This window comes from Heteronotia binoei, chromosome 1 (assembly GCF_032191835.1).
Source record: "Heteronotia binoei isolate CCM8104 ecotype False Entrance Well chromosome 1, APGP_CSIRO_Hbin_v1, whole genome shotgun sequence".
Taxonomy (NCBI): domain Eukaryota; kingdom Metazoa; phylum Chordata; class Lepidosauria; order Squamata; family Gekkonidae; genus Heteronotia; species Heteronotia binoei.
The window spans coordinates 71,270,401-71,289,891 of record NC_083223.1 but is presented as its reverse complement, the minus strand read 5'-3'; the positions used below and the strand labels follow the sequence as shown (position 1 = coordinate 71,289,891).

General features: G+C 43.3%; 1 protein-coding gene across 1 annotated transcript in view; it reads left to right on the top strand.

Moving 5' to 3' along the window:
• COL9A1 (collagen type IX alpha 1 chain) overlaps positions 1–19,491 on the top strand; it is a 117,502-nt gene that overhangs the window by 84,654 nt on the left and 13,357 nt on the right. The window contains exons 29-34 of the mRNA XM_060235570.1: positions 5,762–5,815; positions 6,548–6,619; positions 13,408–13,443; positions 13,533–13,577; positions 14,254–14,286; positions 17,463–17,609. Coding sequence (XP_060091553.1) covers positions 5,762–5,815; positions 6,548–6,619; positions 13,408–13,443; positions 13,533–13,577; positions 14,254–14,286; positions 17,463–17,609 — 387 coding nt within the window. The remainder of the gene's footprint in view (positions 1–5,761; positions 5,816–6,547; positions 6,620–13,407; positions 13,444–13,532; positions 13,578–14,253; positions 14,287–17,462; positions 17,610–19,491) is intronic.

Sequence of the window (19,491 nt, the reverse complement as noted above, 5' to 3'; positions counted from 1 at the left end):
CACCGGTTCAGTATGGATGCCTTGTCTGTGAGGAGCACTTGGCCGTCTGCACTATGCAAGGGACTCTGAGCCTGATATGATGGACCATATACTGCCTTCAGGGCTTCGTAGAACCCTCTTAAATCACCAGTGTCTGCACACAGCTGGGTTCTCTCTGCAAGCTTGGTCCACCACTCGTTCTGAATGTCTCGAAGCTTGCACTGGAGGTTGCTACATGCAGCGCGAAAGGTTGCTTTTTTCCCAGGACAGGAGGGCTGAGCAAGATGTGCTTGGTAGGCAGATCTCTTTTTTGCCAGTAATTCTTGGATCTCTTGATTGTTCTCATCAAACCAGTCCTTGTTCTTCCTTGTGGAGAACCCGAGGACTTCTTCAGAGATCTGCAGGATGGTAGTTTTTAGGTGTTCCCAGAGTGCTTCTGGAGAAGGGTCTGTGGGGCAACTGAGGTCCTCAATTCTTGACTGGAGTTTTGCCTGGAAGGCAGCTTTAACTTCGGCTGACTGGAGGCTGCCAACCTGAAACTTCCTCCGAGGGATACCTCCTCTCCTGGGTGTGGGTTTAAAGTGAAGACGGAGATTGCAGCGTACAAGACGATGATCCGTATGACATTCTGCGCTGGGCATTACTCGGGTGTGTAAGACATCTCGAAGGTCTCTCTGGCGCACCAGAATGTAGTCGATAAGGTGCCAATGCTTGGACCGTGGGTGCATCCAGGTTGTCTTCAGACTGTTCTTCTGCTGGAAGATAGTGTTGGTGATGGTGAGCTGGTGCTCCATGCAGAATTCTAGCAGGAGGCGCCCGTTGTCATTGCAGTTGCCAATGCCGTGTTTGCCAAGTACTCCTTTCCAGGCTTCCGAGTCTTTACCTACTCTGGCATTGAAGTCGCCAAGGATGATCACCTTGTCCTCTGTAGGGGTTTTCCGTACGAGGTTGCGTAGATCAGCATAGAACTTGTTCTTTTCTGCAGGATCTGCTTGAAGGGTTGGGGCATACACACTGAAGAGTGTTGCATGCTGCTTGTTTTGAAGTGGGAGGCGCATGGACATGATGCGATCTGAGTGACCTGTTGGAAGGTTTTCGAGTTTGGAGGCAATGGAGTTCCTGACCATGAAGCCAATGCCAGAAAGGCGGCTCTCAGCCTTTGACTTACCTGACCAGTAGAGGGTATAGCCAGCACCGTGTTCTTGAAGACTACCTTCCTCAGGGAAACGGACCTCACTGAGAGCTGCTATGTCGATATTCAACCTGAGAAGTTCGTGGGCAACTAGAGCAGAGCGTCGTTCAGGGCGACCACTGCCTACTGTGTCAAGCATGGTTCTGATGTTCCAACATGCAAGCTTTAGTCTTTGCACACTTTGTGAGGCAGGTGCATGCCTTTTCTTTGTTGTTATTTTTCGACCGCAAGTAAGGATGCCCGTTGACCGCGGCTAGCCAACTGGGGTGGGGAAGACGAGCTTTGTTTAGGCCACCTTTTCTAGGCCCCTCTCCGTGTGGAGCAAGCAGTGCTGTCCCTAGATAAGGCTGCTTGGTCGTTCAGGGTGCTGCCGAAAGATGCTTTCGTCTCCGGGTTAGCATCAGGCGACCAATATCCTGAACCGCCTACATGCAGGATCGGGACTGCGGCTTCCAGTGGCACCTTCCACCTGCCGTTTCGCCCCTTGCCTATCGCTGCAGGACTTGATGCGTTGTGAGTTGTGTGTGTGGATATGCCCTTCAGGCCTGCGCAGAGGAATTTTTTAGGTGAAGCGCAGTGTGCGCGGTACTGGCTCCACTCTTTCACCTGGGGGTCATCTGCCATGGCCCAGTAAGCCGGGACGCTGGCAGTGAGTCCTCCAGGTGGTAGGTGTTACATTAACGAGCTCTATCTGCCCGGGTTTGATGTTAGAGTTTTCCTTCTCTTAGGCTGACGAGGTTGGTGGGCCCAGCCTGCCCATCCGGTTATACCGCCGGACAATTCGGTCGCACCATGACGTAGCAAACTCTGTGAAAACGGGGGGGACCAGCGAGAAGGTGTTGCTACGGATGCAGTAATGCAGGAGAGGCCATTGCAGTGACCATCTGCCAGGCATAGCCAGACAGTGACCACGCGGCGTTCACTACACCGGGAGAGGAGAGGCTATGTATTGCGCATGCACTTTCCCTGGGGGGGTAGGATTCCCAGAGGGAGCCCACCCCCCACCACCCCCCACCACCACCCCACCACCACCCCACCACACTGATACTAAGCCAACAGAAATAGCCAGGGACATGATGGAAACAAATTCACCAATAAAAAACCAGCTGAAATGAATACATCTTTAGTCATCTTTTGACACCCCAGCAGGTGTGGTGTGAAATCGATGTCTTGAGGGATCCAAGTTCCACAGCTCAGGAGTGGCTATTGAGAAAGGTCTGCTTCTGGTCAGAGGTATATTTGCATTGACAAAAGATAATACCTCAGGCAGGGCCTGTTTTTAAAGAGAAGTGCAAGAACCTGGACAGTGGACATCTACATACTGAGCATGCCTGCACTCGTTGTTGTTCAGTCACACAGTTGAGTCCAACTCTTTGTGACCCCATGGACCGAGTCATGCCAGGCCCTCCTGTCTTCCACCATCCTCCGAAGTCTGCTCAAATTCGTGTTAGTTACATCAGTAATGCTGTCTACCCATCTCATCTTTTGCCGTCCCCTTCTTCTTTTGCCTTCTGTCTTTCCCAGCATCAGGATCTTCTCCAGTGAGTGATCCCTTCTCATTTGATGGCCAAAGTATTCACTGTGGAAGATGAGAAGTGTTTGCCTGATCCAGAACCATTTTGGAAGGGGTGTTGAAAGACCTGAGTCAGATTGAGGTGACAAGAGAGGAGGTCCTACAACTGATAGACAAATTAAAAACTAATAAGTCACCAGGTCCGGATGGCATACATCCAAGAGTTCAAAGTTGAACTTGTGGATCTTCTGACAAAAATATGTAATCTTTCATTGAAATCTGCCTCCATTCCTGAGGACTGGAAGGTAGCAAATGTCACCCCCATCTTTAAAAAGGATTCCAGAGGAGATCCGGGAAATTACAGGCCAGTCAGTCTGACTTCAATACCAGGAAAGTTGGTAGAAACCATTATCAAGGACAGAATGAGTAGGCACATTGATGAACATGAGTTATTGAGGAAGACTCAGCATGGGTTCTGCAAGGGAAGATCTTGCCTCACTAACCTGTTACATTTCTTTGAGGGGGTGAACAAACATGTGGACAAAGGAGATCCCATAGATGTTTACCATGACTTCCAGAAAGCTTTTGATAAAGTTCCTCATCAAAGGCTCCTTAGAAAGCTCGAGAGTCATGGAGTAAAAGGACAGGTCCTCTTGTGGATCAAAAACTGGCCAATTAATAGGAAGCAGAGAGTGAGTATAAAGGGGCAGTCTTAGCAGTGGAGGACGGTAAGCAGTGGGGTGCCGCAGGGCTCAGTACTGGGTCCCATGCTCTTTAACTTTTTCATAAATGATTTGGAGTTGGGAGTAAGCAGTGAAGTGGCCAAGTTTGCAGATGACACTAAATTGTTCAGGGTGGTGAGAACCAGAGAGGATTGTGAGGAACTCCAAAGGGATCTGTTGAGGCTGGGTGAGTGGGTGTCAATGTGGCAGATGAGGTTCAATGTGGCCAAGTGCAAAGTAATGCACATTGGGGCCAAGAATCCCAGCTACAAATACAAGTTGATGGGTTGTGAACTGGCAGAGACTGACCAAGAGAGAGATCTTGGGGTTGTGGTAGATAACGCACTGAAAATGTCAAGACAGTGTGCGATTGCAATAAAAAAGGCCAAAGCCATGCTGGGAATTATTAGGAAGGGAATTGAAAACAAATCAGCCAGTATCACAATGCTCCTGTATAAATCGATGGTGCGGTCCGATTTGGAATACTGTGTGCAATTCTGGTCACCGCACCTCAAAAAGGATATTATAGTATTGGAAAAAGTGCAGAAAAGGGCAACTAGAATGATTAAAGGGTTGGAACACTTTCCCTGTGAAGAAACACTTGGGGCTCTTTAGCTTGGAGAAACGTCGACTGTGAGGTGACATGATAGAGGTTTTCAAGATTATGCATGGGATGGAGAAAGTACAGAAAGAAGTACTTTTCTCCCTTTCTCACAATACAAGAACTTGTAGGCATTTGATGAAATTGCTGAGCAGTCGGGTTAAAACTATTTAAAGGAAGTACTTCTTCACCCAAAGGGTGACTAACATGTGGAATTCACTGCCACAGGAGGTGGTGGCAGCTACAAGCATAGCCAGCTTCAAGAGGATGGGCCGTTGGCCTGATCCAACATACCTTTTCTTATGTTCTGCGCTCGACCTTCCTTATGGTCCAGCTCTCACAGCCTGCACTCATTGCTCCTTCCCTAAAGAAGTAACAGGTATCTGCTTTAACACCTTAGGTCTTTCTGATGATTGGAATTATGCATATATATGAACAGGGCTTTTTTTTAAAACAGGAATGCAGTTCCAGCTGGGCTGGTGTCAGGGTGTGTGGCCTAATATGCAAATGAGCCTCTGCTGGACTTTTTCTGTAAAAAGCTGTGTGTAAAACAATGGTGACATCAGCAGGAGTGGCATAATATGCAAATGTGTTCCTGCTTGGCTTTTCCTACCAAAAAAGCCCTGATATGAACTCTGGCAAATTTCCATAGAAAAGTATTAAAGCTAGGAGAATTCTGTATACATTAGACCAACAGATTTATTGAACAATAAGTTTTTGTGGAACGGAGCCTACAGTTGCAGCCACCTGGGGGCAGTTCCCTATTTCTCTCACTGCCTCTATGATTGCAAAGCTATTTGCATCAGTGATGTAGCTTCCATCATCATGACTCATGCCCTGAATTCTTTACAGAAGAAAATCTCTACTTATGCATATGATATTCTTTTATAAATTTTACTCAGAACTCATGTTGGATAGATAGCACAAGGTCCATTCACACATTTATTTTTGATGTGGTCAAGTCAATGCATGGTGGCTTTATCACCACCTTTTCATGCGAGGAGACTTCTGTATGTTCTGTTTTCGAAAAACCCTAATATTTTAAAGATGTAGTAATCCTGCTATAATGGAATGCAATTACCTATATCTATTTTTATAATACCCTTCCTTTAAGGGCTCATGGCAGCAAACATGCCTGTTTTGTCCACAGAACAAAGGTAGGTTAAGTGGAAAGATACTGATTGGCTGAAGGACATCCTGTGAGCTCTTTGGTTGAGTAGGGTTCTATACTAGCTTGCACACATTTCTCTCTTACTGTGATTGGGCAGATATGTGCGGATTTAGCCATCTGAAGAACTAATTTGTCATCTAGGTCTCTAAGGTATTTTAGTATGAAAAGTTCACATAAATGGTGGACCTTCTAAGAAGGAGACTTTCTGTGCTCTGCATCTCAAGTGTGTGTTTTGTATGTGGAGACATTTGTATTGGACCGCCATTAATCTTGTAGAATCCTTTGTATGTATTGTTTGTTACGGGTCATTTTTTGAAGTTATTAAACCAAGTGTAAAAATAATTTCTATAGTAATGTTTTCTTCAGAAACTGTCATGAATACCACCTATTATCCATTGTGTGTTTGCTTTCATGATGCAGCTTTTAAACTTCTTTCTGCAGCTTGACATTTTCCACTTTTTTCTGTTGTTGAGATCAATAATATTTTTATAAGCAAACATTAATAAAAATCAGTTTTGTTTTAATTTTTCTTTCAGAAGAAAATGCACCTATGCTCTAACAGTGTCTTCTTGTTTCTCAAAAGGGTAGCCGAGGAGAGCCAGGGCCTGCAGGTCCTCCAGGCATACCAGGTAAAATGGTAAGCAGCCCATGCCTCTTTCTATCAGGTTTATGTTTATTTTCCCAAGTGCTAATGGCTCTTATTCATTTATAAAAGGAGTCAAAGAGGAACATGAATAGGGCTGCTGTTTGCTTTCCTTATCCCAGCTAGGGACTTGACTATAATCACATTATTAGAATCCCAGGAAGCTCTTTGTGGAGCTTGCTATTTTTATGCAGTCTTATGAAGGAGCAAAATTGGAAGTCTCTCTTTGTATATGGTGTTTAGAGAGGTTGTTTACCTTTTTGTTTGTGTTATTCATTTTCAAGAAGCAGGAATACTGAAAGGCTAGCTTCCTCCCCCCGCCTCCCCACTTTTACTTGGCATTAATAGCTAGTGAACATGAATGACTTCTTTCAAATGATTCAACGTCATTTGCATGGTGTCTGCTAGAAGGCAGCCTGAATATTTGGGATCTGAAAGAGCTCACTGTTAGAGAGGAATGCTTGCACCCTAGGGGAGAAGGATGATAGTATTTTTAGCACACCAGCTAAACGCAAGAAACTGCTGTTTTCTGACTGCCATAGTGAAGTGCCAGAAACAGTTCAATATGATCTACCAGTTAAAAGAAAAGGATACAATCACCATTACATTATGCCCTACAATTCGTAGGGAGTCCATAACCGGGCTTCACAGAGGCTGGCTATTAATGATTACTTTGTTTAATCTAAAAACTATCCTAAGACTCTGCCACCTTGATTCTTTGCACAGGGTGCTGAGGGTGACCTAGGCCTTCCAGGTGTACCTGGACCTCCAGGACTGCCTGGTGCTACAGGTGACAGGGTGAGTATACAGTTTGCCAATAGGAATTAGTACACCTCACTCCGATATAAATCTTCTGACCAGGAATAACTATTTTCCGTTTGTTTGGCTCCTCACAAAATTCTTGAGCAAAGCTGGAGAGAAACAGTCCTAGCTGGTTATAGCTTATAGTTTTATGTTCCAGTGTTCCAGAAAGCTATTGTGTTGCCACCAACAAAATTGTCCCCTTGGATATTTTCCCCACTTTTCTCTCTGCTTTGATGATGTTCACCAAAAATTCCTCTTCATATGTCTATTGAAGCTTTTTATAAAAATAAAAAAAGTAGTACAATGCAATATTTTCATCCATTCCATCCTTCTGAACCCCACCTACAAATCTGTCTGTCTAATGTAGCTCTCCACACCACAACTTCCATGATCTTTGGGAGCCATCCTATGTTGGTAAATAAGTATGACTTTTCTGAATCTCATTGTTTCACCGTCTGTTGCATGAATGCTAATACCACTTTCACCTTTGCAGAAGGCTTGCAAATTTTGATTTTGATGTAATTCTGTTGGCATTTGGGAGGATAAAAGTCCTCCATCTCTGTTATACTCCACTTTCCAGATAATTTTTAGTAGCTGCTTTCAGATTAGCAGAAACTTAGCCACCAACTTGAGTTGATTCAGTAGCCAGTGAGATCCTCTTTCTCAGGAAAGGCTTCCTAACTTCAGCTGTTAGTTTCTTGGAACTGTTCTCTTTTCATTGTCTGCATTTTGATGCTTTGACAAGCAACATTCATCATTATGGCTTTAGCTGAACTGGCAATGTGCAGAGAGATCCCAGAAGAATCACTTCCTAGGATATAACATGGAAAAACTTCACTCCTGATCAATAATGGTTGGCATTTAGCCTATACTAGTATTGTTTTGCACACTTCATTGCATCTGTGATTTCTGCAGTAACCATATGGTCCTCTGTAAACTTAGAATAGAGTATATATTACCTACTGCAATATCTGAGGTCTTTGCCTGTTATTATCTCAAAATGTTATTAATAGCAATCATTAATAGAAATTATTCCTGCCATAGTCTCCTACTGTAACAGTTGCTTTGGCACTAAGGGAATGTTGAACTGATCCTTTAAAAGGGAAGTAGAGACTCAAGTGCTCATATTCTTGCTAGCATAGGCTGAAAGTACAGAAGTTGGTGTAATTCAACCCCAATAGCGTGTCTTTAACATATATAGCTGTATCTCTTATGGTTCACACACCTTGCAGATGGAGGGAGTGAGGGAGGGAACAAAAAGAAGGAAGAATAACCAGCAAACCATGATGACTTGGAGAAAAAATGGCTGCAGCCTTTTATTGAATACAGTCATAGGAGCACTGGTACAGCATTGAGCATGGATCCATCATCAGGCGACTGGCCTGTTGGCTAATGATATAACCACTCTCTCCAGCCCACCTGCTGGGGGAGCACTGCAGGATGGCAATTCCTGGGGTTCCACATAGATGTACACCACTGCATAGTTCCCTTGTGACCCGAGAGTGAGAACTGAGCACCAACTCCCAAAGTGGGCATGATGCAGAACAGCCCCACCTTCAAGATCCTTTATAGGGTTCCCAGACCAGGGGAGGCTGACGTGCAGACTCAGCCTCCTCAAATTTGGATCTGGCTTGATGCCCTAATGCTGCTATGTGTACCCATTAAAGAAGGGCATTCCAAAGGCCATGCAGTCACATATCTTGACCCCATTCTGAGAGATGTACACCATCCATGTGCAAGAATGCCATCTGTCTGAAGGGAATGTCTGGGTACCATATGATGGAGCCACCCACTGCCTACATCACCTGCTTGGCCATTCTGCTGACTTTTGCCTACCATATCAATCCTGACTGGGAAGACAGCCCTGTAACATTTGCACCACTTCAGTAGCTCCAACCAGAAGAGCTGTGCCCACAGGTACAGGAAACAATGAAGTGGCAATCCATGTCCATGGCTGCTGATAAATTCACTCTTCTCCCAAGTTATCTGGAAGTCCCCAAAGGCTGACTTGGGAGGTGATAATAGTCATGAACTCCTCCCAGCACAACCCCTGCTCCTGATTCAAGTGACTGAGAGTGGCTCCTCCAACCTCAATACTGTCCCCGTCAGGATGAAGACCCTATGTAGATCCCAGCCCAATGTATGATGTGGTGGGCCACTATCCAGATGCTGCCCTGCCTGTCAGAACTGAAAGAAAGGGAGTTAGCCAATGGGGTAGAACTGGGGTAAATGAAGGACTTAAAGGCCATGGATCTCCAGTGCCAATGATCTGGATGACAGTGGGAGAGAGCCTAAGCCCTGCTGTCTTCATGGTAGCCCTTATACGAAAGGAGTGCACCCCAGAGTCCCTGGGATGAAATTTCAGGATGGCCAGCCTAGCCTGCAGTATGCTGATAAACTGGTACCTGGTGAGGAATGTTCCATCTACCTGGATGGGGAAGGGTCCAGCAATCCGAGGCCTTATGGCTGTCGCTATGCAGTTGCCTGAAGTTGTGGAACATCCTCCACACTATTTATCTCAGTGCTCATCAGTGCCCATTTAATATTTGGAACATTTTCTCACTGGGAGTGATTACTGGTGAGCCCAGCAAAAATTAGGTGAGAACTGGACACCAACTCCCAACTTGGGTATGATGCAGAATGGCCCCACCTTCAAGATCCTTTATAGGGTTCCCAGGGGAGGCTGGCATGCAGACTCAGCCTCCTCAAATTTGGCCTGATGCCCTAATGCTTCTATGTGTACCCATGAATGAAGGGCATTCCAAATGCCACACAGTCACACATCTTGACCCCATTCTGAGAAGTTTTGGGGTTTTTTTGGTTATACAAATGTTTTAGAAAAGGCTGTTGTCTTTGTGTTGGCAGCTGCATAGGTGCACCAATTGCTTTTCAGTTGTATATGTAGTGAGATGGTTTTAATGATATTTAATGCTTAGTTTACACAGTTTGTTACAACTAATGGATTGGATACATCAATCTACTTGCACATAGATCATGCTCTTCCCTATTTTCTTTCCCCGCTAGCAGTCCTGTCTGACCCTGAGAATGTTGATTCCTGGGATTGCAGGACTCACATGGAACCTTATGGGTTTATTGGCTGTAGAGATGTGGGCAAAGGGGGCCAAATCCCTCCTTTTCTGTTAGAACAGCTCTGCTATTACTCCATGTAGGTTCCACAAAACCAGGAATCAGCCTTTACAGGGCAGAGAGGACTGTTGTGGAGGTGTGGGGACAGCAGGGAAAAATCATGACTGTCAGAATCATAATCTGATGGATTGCTGGATCCAGCCCATGATCTGGACAATTCACTATCTTGATAGAAGTTAATAACTATTCTTTGCGCTGTGCGCATAACAAGACATTCTGAATCCATGCTGCTTTGCATATCGTTGTGAATTCTTCCTCTTTCCACATCAAAAGCAAGCTGCTGTCAGCCCATTAAATAATATGGAGAAAATACTGCATTTTCCACCCTGTTTTAAGTCCTGTTTTCTCCACTTAAATTTGTAGGAGAACTATGTTTTAAATGTGGAAGCAGGAAGTTCTCATGATGTGACAATAGCAACATGGGACTCAACAAGAAGCATTGTTGGAAGAGGGAAATGCGTCAGATGTACCAATGCTGACATTTCCTCTAAATTTTCTGAACTGTCTGCAAGGATTTACAAATTGGATTTCCTTAAAAAGGTAGTCCCCTGTGCAAGCACCAGTCGTTTCTGTCTCTGGGGTGACGTTGTATCATGACATTTTCATGGCAGACTTTTGTTTTACGGGGTGATTTGCCATTGCCTTCCCCAGTCATCTACACTTCCTCCCCCCCAGCAAGCTGGGTACTCATTTTACCGACCTTGGAAGGATGGAATACTGAGTCAACATTGAGCCGGCTACCTGAACCCAGCTTCTGCTGGGATCGAACTCAGGTCATGAGCAGAGAGCTCAGATTGCAGTACTGCAGCTTTACCACTCTGCACCATGGGGCTGCTTGGATTTCCTTACTCAGGCCAAGATGAACACAGCAATATGTAGCTTGCCAGGTGCTTGATACCTATCCTGTTTTTGCAATCCCAGTCAGGCTGCAAAAGCATTGTTTCATGGCAGGCTTTTTTGTTTTTCTGATAGTTGTTTTCTTGTAGGGAGCAGTGGCCTAAAACCAAAATAATGGTTCAGCTGCAGTGAAGGAACAAGTTGTGTCTCAATATTCAAAATGCAGCTGATATTTTGACATTGCTATGTTAGAGCTTCCCTTCACTCAATAGCATGGCTATTCAAACACTGTAGGGATAAAGCTGGCTGTACATCAGCTACAAATAAATTATTCTTGACAGCTGTATCTGGGGACAAATCTGTAGTGCAAACTTAAGCTAATTTAATAGTAATACTCTCTCTCATTAGGGAATTCTGGGAACTGTAGTTCTGCAAAGAGACTAAGGATCTCTTGCAGCATTCTCATTGCCTTCATGAAATTATAATTTCTAGTATTCTTTCAGGAAGTTATGACAGTGTAACAAGAATAAAATCAATTTTATACTGTAGATACCCCCTAGATGTTGCTTGTGTCAGTGCTGAGGTGCTGAGAGTGAGTGCTAAATTTACATTGAAAAGGCTGGCAGGGGAGCACCTATTCACAAAATTACATATTTTTTTATTCTACCTGGAAATGTATATTTGCTGCTCAATCCTTTTACCTTCAAACCTCTGAAGATTTGAACTATCTTAAAAAGTCAAACTCCAGCCTGGAAGGCTAGGACAGTAGGCTAAAGCTACAGGAGGAAACCTTGAACTCTTGTAGGGAGGGAAGACAAGCTTCCCCAGCCTCAGTATGGGATAAGGTTACTTGTGCAGCAACAGGAAACATTTCCCTTCTTCCTCTCTGCCCTTCATCCTTGGTCCTTTTCTGTGCCTTTTTAATTTAGCATATACACTTTTAGCCTCTTTACTGATACAGCACTAGTTGTATCTGAATTCATTTAAAAATTCAATATTGCTTTTATTTCTTTATTTTTCACTCTGTGTTTATTAAATTGTTCTGAATGAGGATGCCATGGTTATAGTATCCACTGATTCTCATGCACACAAAGCCACTTTAACCCATTTCACTTCAGTACAAGGGACAGCTCCAGGTGCTTAAAGGGAGCTGCATTGTCCATGGCCTGGAAAGACTAGGCTAGACAGGTCTCATTAGATCTCAGAAGCTAAGCAGGGCTGGGCTTGATTAGTACTTGGATGGGAAACCACCAAAGAATACCAGAGTTGCTATACAGAGGCAGGCAATGGCAAACCACCTCTGAATGTCTCTTGTGTTGAAAACCTCTAGTGTTGCCATTAATTGGCTCCAACTTGATAGTGTGTGTGTGGGGGGGAAGTGTCCATGGATATGAATGGGAAAGAAGAAGAAGATATTGGATTTATATCCCGCCCTCCACTCAAGAGTCTCAGAGTGGCTCACAATCTCCTTTACCTTCCTCCCCCGCAACAAACACCGTGTGAGGTGGGTGGGGCTGAGACGACTCTCACAGCAGCTGCCCTTTCAAGGACAACCTCTGCCAGAGCTATGGCTGACCCAAGGCCATGCTAGCAGGTGCAAGTGGAGGAGTGGGGAATCAAACCCGGTTCTCCCAGATAAGAGTCCGCACACTTAACCACTACACCAAACTGGCTCTCTGAAAGGAGCTTTCAGAGGGAACTCTGTGTGCATCAAAACAATATATATATGGAGCTTATAGATTTAGGAGAAAGATTTCTTCTAAGTTGCTTATGAAAACTATGTATATAGATACTGAAGAGTTTATTTCAATGTAAAATTATTTGTAGATAGGATTCTTGGACCTTGGAACTAAGGACATTGTTAACCCCCCGGGCCCCACCTTTTGTATGCATACAAAGCAACTACTTAATCATGACTATATTTAACTTCATACATAATCTTTCCTTCCTCTCTTGCCCCTGTAAGATTTCAATAAAAAGAAACTATTTCAAAATAATGTCTATATTTGGCTTTATTTCCCTGGGGTTACAATTTCATCTGATTTACCCAGTGTCTAGTATCACAAAACTGCCATCTGCATTTATATTCATAGCAAATTCATCTATTATAACCTATCAAAATCCATTTTTGTGTTTCTCTGTAATGAATAATATAGAAAGAGGTTTTAAACATTCCTAATCCACAGTGCTGCTTATATCTCACACACCTCCAATTTAAGTTTTTTTTTTAAATATCTTTTTGCACTTGTAACTCCTACTTTCTGTGGTGGAAAGTAAACAATGGCAGTGTATGCATCTTTGAAACTTGAAAACAATAGGTAATATTCCACAAAAGCTTTTTTTTAACTAAGTGACTTGGGTTATATATTACAGTCGGCCAATGGCAGATGACCAGGACTTTTTTTGTAGCAGGAACTCCTTTGGATATTAGGCCAAACACCCCTAATGTAGCCAATCCTCCAAGAGCTTCCAGAGCTCTTCTTACAGGGCCTACTGTAAGCTCTTGGAGGATTGACTACATCAGGGGTGTGTGACCTAATATGGAAAGGAGTTCCTCCTACAAAAAAAGCTCTGGGGGAACTGCCTGGCCTTGCCCTATGGACACTATGCCACTGCTTTCTAAAAGTAAATTCAGGCTTTAGGCTATGTTTAACTTGCTATCTAATCAGATTGTTTCTTAAGATTTTGTAATGTGCCTCTTCAGTGAGAAAAATGTACGTTAAACGAACTAAAACTGAATTTACATTATTTGTTAATATTTAAGTTTTTAAAAAGTAATCTTTGAAAATTCCATATAGGGTATAGTTGGTGAACCAGGACCCAAAGGAGAACAAGTAAGTATATATTTCTATTGTTTCTTGTATTTCCAATATTGTCAGAATTCTGCAAAAATACATAATACCTGCCTCTTGTTCTAATGCAGGGTTCTTCTGGTGGAGAAGGGGAGCCAGGAGGAAAAGGAGACCTTGTAAGATCTACTTTCCATTTCATAGAGTTGAAATGTTTACATTCATCTAAAACAGACAAAATTGGAAGGTTCTCCCCCATGACACAGGACAAAAAGATCATATTACTTATTGCTGCAAGATTTTCATATTTGAAATGAATGAACTGGATACCTCATGATAATGTTACTAAGCATTAAATAAGAAATCAGAAATATTAAGTAAATTCATAGAGCATACATTTATATTAGTTTTCCATGGCCATATTTACTGTAGAAGACTGGGCTGCATCTCACATTGCACTGGCACAAGGAACCTTCTACCAATGGGGCACATCTCTTCCACAAGCAGGATGCTCCTTGCATCAGAGGAGTGCTCCAACCTCTATAAAAGCAAGAATATTATGGCCGATTCTGAATAGGATCTTGTATAGTGAATATAAATACCTTACATTAGGAGGCGCTCATGGTAGATATAAGTACACTTTGCTTTCAGCATTTTGCTCTTTTAAAGTTAACGGTGTAATGTGAACTTCTTACAACTTTCCATCTTTTTTTTGGTACTTTATATATGCCAGGAAAACTCCTTTTTTCTAATAGCGGGTCTTAGATTAACTATTTAGCAAATGATATCAAATCCTTTATATTTAAAACAACACATTCATATACCATCTTGACACAGTTTATCTTGTTTTGTTAGGGTGACATGGGTTTGCCAGGCCCTAAAGGATCTGTAAGTATGATGAACTGCATTGTTACAGAAAATCAAAGGCATAATAAATCAGCAGAATATTTCAAACAAAAAAGTGGTTGTTTGGCTTCACAAATGGAGCTTAAATATTTAGTTCCCCAAGCAAGGAAGTTAAGGCAAATGTGATTCATCGTTCATTTTTATTTTAAAGCTGTAAATTGCTGGAGGGTTTCTCAAGTTTAGAAACATGAGCCCCCCCCCCCCCACACCCGCTGTCTGGGGATGGAGGGGGTGCCAGTAAAGAGAGAGGTAAATTAATGGTGCGAGAAGGCAAGAGAGAGCTTGCAGACTTCCCAGTAGAGCTGGGTCTGTGAATTGCATTTTTGAACAGGTCATATATACAGGATTGTGCATCTTCTATGCATGTCACATAGTGCACTCACTGAATGTGGATGCAGAATTTACTCAACTTTAATTTTTTCTCTATTAAAAAACAGCAAGGAATTTCATTGTTTTTATGTATGTGGTGTGTGCTTGATGGCTTAGAAAGAAAAAGAGACTTAGATATGGGTTCATGTGAACAACAAAGATTATAGGATTTAGAGAGAGTGAAAAATAAACAGGGACTCCCCCAATGATGTAAATATAATAGTTTTAAGAGGTAGCAACAAACAAGAAACAGTGGCCCAGATTCAGCTCAGGTTAATGGATCGGCTTCCCACTGAACATCTGAAATGGCATAGAATGTGTTCTTATTTATGGGTTGTTAAGATTGACTCCATTTTATGATGCTTTATATCAGGGGTGGCCAAACTGCAGCTCAGGAGCCACATGTGGCTCTTTCACACATATTGTGTGGCTCTTGAAGCCCCCATCTCCTCACTGGCTGGCTTGGAGAAGGCCTTTCTCTCTCTCTCTCTCCCCCTCCCTCCCTCGTCTTGTGGCCCTCAAACATCTGGTGTTTATTCTATGTGGCTCTTACGTTAAGCAAGTTTGGCCACCCCTGCTTTATAAGTACATCTCTGTTACGTGCTTCCGCTTCCTTTTCTGATGTTCTCAGTGTGCTTGATGAACAGATTGCAGGGATTGCAGTGGAATGCTCCCCCCTCAAAGATACAGATGCTCATTGAAATATATTCATAGAGCTATGCTTGCATGTTCTGCTTCTATGCTTATGTTCTAGAGGAAGAGTGTTGATTGGGTGTGGAATGTAAAGTATAGTTGTGCATACAAGGCAGCAATGTGGGAGATTGGCTCCCAGGCAGAGAACTGGATGCCTCAGCATGTGGGGGCCATGCCAGCAGCTCTCTCATGCTCAGCGCATGCAGGGTAAAGAGTTAGTGGCAGCCATAGATGGAAGGTACCAGAGCAGCAAGCATGAAGCCTGTGATGAGATATGCCCTGACTACTTGTAATGTGGGAAGGAAGAGGCTCCTCTGTATTGTGACTGCTGGGGACTACAACCTCTCAGTCTTTCATGGGTGGGAGGCATTGCTGCATGGGCACCACAAGTGCATAATGCAGATATTAAACATAAATGTTGCTAAGGTTGGTTTTTTAAAAAGAAACCTTTTAATTCAAAATAACTAGAATTATGCTTTTGTCACTAATGATTCACATTTATCACTAGTGATTCACATTTGTCATTAGTGACTCATGTTGTCCTACACAGTAGCATCAGTTTATAAAAAAAGAGACGGCCTTATTTATTTGTTTGTTTGTTTATGAGATTTCTATCCTGCTCTCCCCCGCATGTGAGCTCAGGGCAGGTTACAGTAAATCAATAAATCAAGTAAAAACAATCCCCATAGAATTTCATTTAAAATTTAAGACCCAGCTAATTTCTGCATAATGGCAATTTGGCATTCAACAAACCCCAGGGATTTGCTGTATATATATCCAGGAAGGGCTAGTGTATTAGTACTACATCCCCCACCTATGGCACAAGTTGATATGGTATATGGCATAGGCAAGTATACCAGCAGGGCTGTATTCAGGAGATTTAGGAGATTCAGGAGATTTAGCTTCAGGTAATGTAGGATTATCTGAAATTTAGAAACACAATGAGTGAAGGTTCCTTGTGAACTTGTTCGATTTCCATCGTTTCCCACACTGAATAGGAACAATAACATCTTTGCAATATCTTTACTATTTTTTTTATTGCAGGAATACAAAATACTGTGATTAGAAGTCCTGCCTTCAGAGTTTTTTATTTCTCTGAGACACAGAAATAGTTCAAGTTATTTTCCCCTCTCCCAACAAGGCAGCATATGCAAACATTTGTATCGCCAATTTCCAGCTTATCTAATATTTATTTCCTCTGCAGTTATATTTATAGAATACAAAAATCAAGAGTTTAAAGGCTGTCATGGTTTATGGCCTTCTTGGTAGTTAAGCTGTTTTTAAATATTTAATGTATTCATAGGATTTTTGCAAAAGTTTAGAATTGCTTTGGGGATTCATATTGCTTAAGTTATATATCACTATGGAGGTGCCTGTGGGGAAAAGTGGAAAGCAAATGCCACTTGCTGTGCAATTGCCTCTTTCTTATCTGTTCTCTTACTGTAATGCATATATACAGCTCTCCTTTACAATAACTCCGGCTTTGCCACCAAAAGAAAAGGGAACTGAAACTGAAAGCCTCAGATGAAGCTATCACTACATTCTGCATTTTTCCCCTAATTACTAGATCTATTCTGAATCTTAGTTAAAGGGTCAGAACCTATTTGAATGCTGAGATGTCATGGCAGCCGCATTAAAAAGGGAGAAGCAAATCACCTTCATATGCTGAAGGGCCTCTCCATTTCCCACACAGTGTATTACCACTCAGCAAAATACAAGACTAAATATGAAACCATACCAGACCACAAATAATTCATTCCCCACAGTAAATGTCATAAAACAATTTGTGTAAAGCAGACTGTGGGGTAGATCCAAACCTTCTCTAAGTAGCCTTTCTCTAGCCAAATGAGCCTTTCTCCAATGTAAGAGCCTCAAAAAGCCACTTACGTTAGAGGAAGTCTCCATAGATTGGCAAAGGGCTTCAAACTTGAGCCGAAAGGAAAGGTGGGGTATAAATATTTTAATAAAAACACTTTGCTCAGTAGAGAGTAGGATAGGGGTAGGATCCACCCGTGTTACAGTGGGATACCCAGATCGCTGTGGAAGAGTAGCTATTCTCAGCAAAGAGTAATATGCCGAGTGCATGTCATTTATAGGTTGGAAATCCTGGTGAACCTGGGTCACGTGGGCCTGAAGGCAGTCGTGGTTTGTCTGGTATAGAAGGATTACGTGGGCCACCTGGACCTCGTGGCATGCAAGGGGAACAAGGTGCTCCAGGACTACCAGGAAGTCAGGGTCCAGCTGTGAGTAACAACTTCCTTTTATTCATGTGTTTATGTCATTGGCCTATCATGTGACAAAGCTGATGGCTGTATTGGAAATGAAAATACAGATGGAAGAATACCTCTTTTGTGTCTCTAATCTTTTTGAAAGCAGCATCTTTTAAACCTAAACAGCACAGGCAACAATCTGTTAAATATTATTTGTAGAAGTGGAAGCAAAGTGGTAGCAGAGGGTATGAAAGAATAAACAGGAAGTTGTCATGTTTTTATGCACGATTGCTGTTGAGGAAGAAAAAGGATGGTGTAGCAAGTTGATTGGCCGGTGGAGGAAGCCCCACCCCCAAACAGGGAGTCATCATGCGATGTCCCTGATGTGATGACATAAGTCGGAAGTGATGTCATCATGTCACCAAGCTATGCTCTAGTTTTTGAGCAAACTCTATGGTTTTGTAGCAAAAAACTCAAGAACTTTTGCCCAAAACCTAGAGCATGGAGTAAGCACGGCAGAAGACTCCCAGACTGAATCCATGATCCCCCAGCCATCAGCAAGGTAGGACCTGCTGCAGCCCTAATAGCAACTGATCCTGTGTTGTTGGGTGTAATACCAGTTTTATTCTGGCTGCAGAATATTTACATCCCTGAGTCTCCATTTTATCTGCCTGACTCTCAGCTAGAATAAGGGAGTACATATCAGTCCTGATTTTTTCAGAGTACTTATATGCAACTGGTTCTATATCTGGAGAGTGGGATATATATACCGTATTTGCCGGCGTATAAGACGACTGGGCGTATAAGACGACTGGGCGTATAAGACGACCCCCCAACATTTCCACTCAAAATATAGAGTTTGTTATATACTCGCCGTTTAAGACTACCCCCTCTTCCGCACACCTTCCACACACTTTCTCCTCTTTGTTCCTGCCTCATCTAGCGCTGGGTGGCAGAGCTTGCAGAGTAGTCTATCTCTAGACCAAATAAGCGTGGCCCTTTTAAGAGGGATGATTTCTCGCCCCCTGAGCTCCCACCCTTAGCCTTCACTGGAGAGGAAGAGTGGCAGAATATGGCAGCTGAGTAGGGAGAAAGTGTTTTGGGAGTTGTACTTGTGCATAATATAAACACAGAAAGCAAGTCCCCACCTGAAGCAATCTTATAGTTAGAACTTCAATAGTACAGAAACAACAGAAGAAGAGGAGGGAGAGTTTAACAAGGAGGAAAGGAAGTTCAAACACAGGCATATTCAGGTAAAATAAACTAAAGTCTCCTGGCCAGTGTGGTATAGTGGTTGCTGGACTAGAATCTGGAAGACTTGAGTTCAAATCCCCAATCTTTCAGGAATTTAATTTGGTGGTGTTGGGCCACTTTTTCTGTCTCTCCCTCTCTCATTGTTACCTGGCCGGGTCAGAGAAGGATGCCTGCACACGCACACAAGAGCACCCACAGGCTCGCGCGCTTCAAAGACAGCCCCCCCCGCCCCCAACCCTGGAAAGCAGCATGTGCGGAGAGGAGCCACTGGTTTTCGTGAGGCTTTTTTCCCTTTTTAAAAATGCCAGCTGGGAGGCCGCTCATCGCTTTAGATGCGTCAGCTTCTCTCCCCACCAGCCAGCAGGCCAAAGGATGCAGGGAGTCAAGGTGCAAATAAAAAGGGGGGGGGGAGGAGCCATCTTTGCAATATTTTTTTAAAGTAGAAATCCTCCCTGCCCTGGATAATATCTTTTTACTGCGTTTTCCCATCCTCCATCTCTGGGGCAAAATTGGAAGCTGGAGAAATGGGAGACCATCTGCAATAAGGGCATTTACAGCCGAAGCGATACAGGGGAGGGAAGGGGGGAATGATCGTTGGTGGAAACTGGGGGTGGGGGGAGCACATCTCTGCCTGCGTGCAGCTACAGTCACAGACAAACAC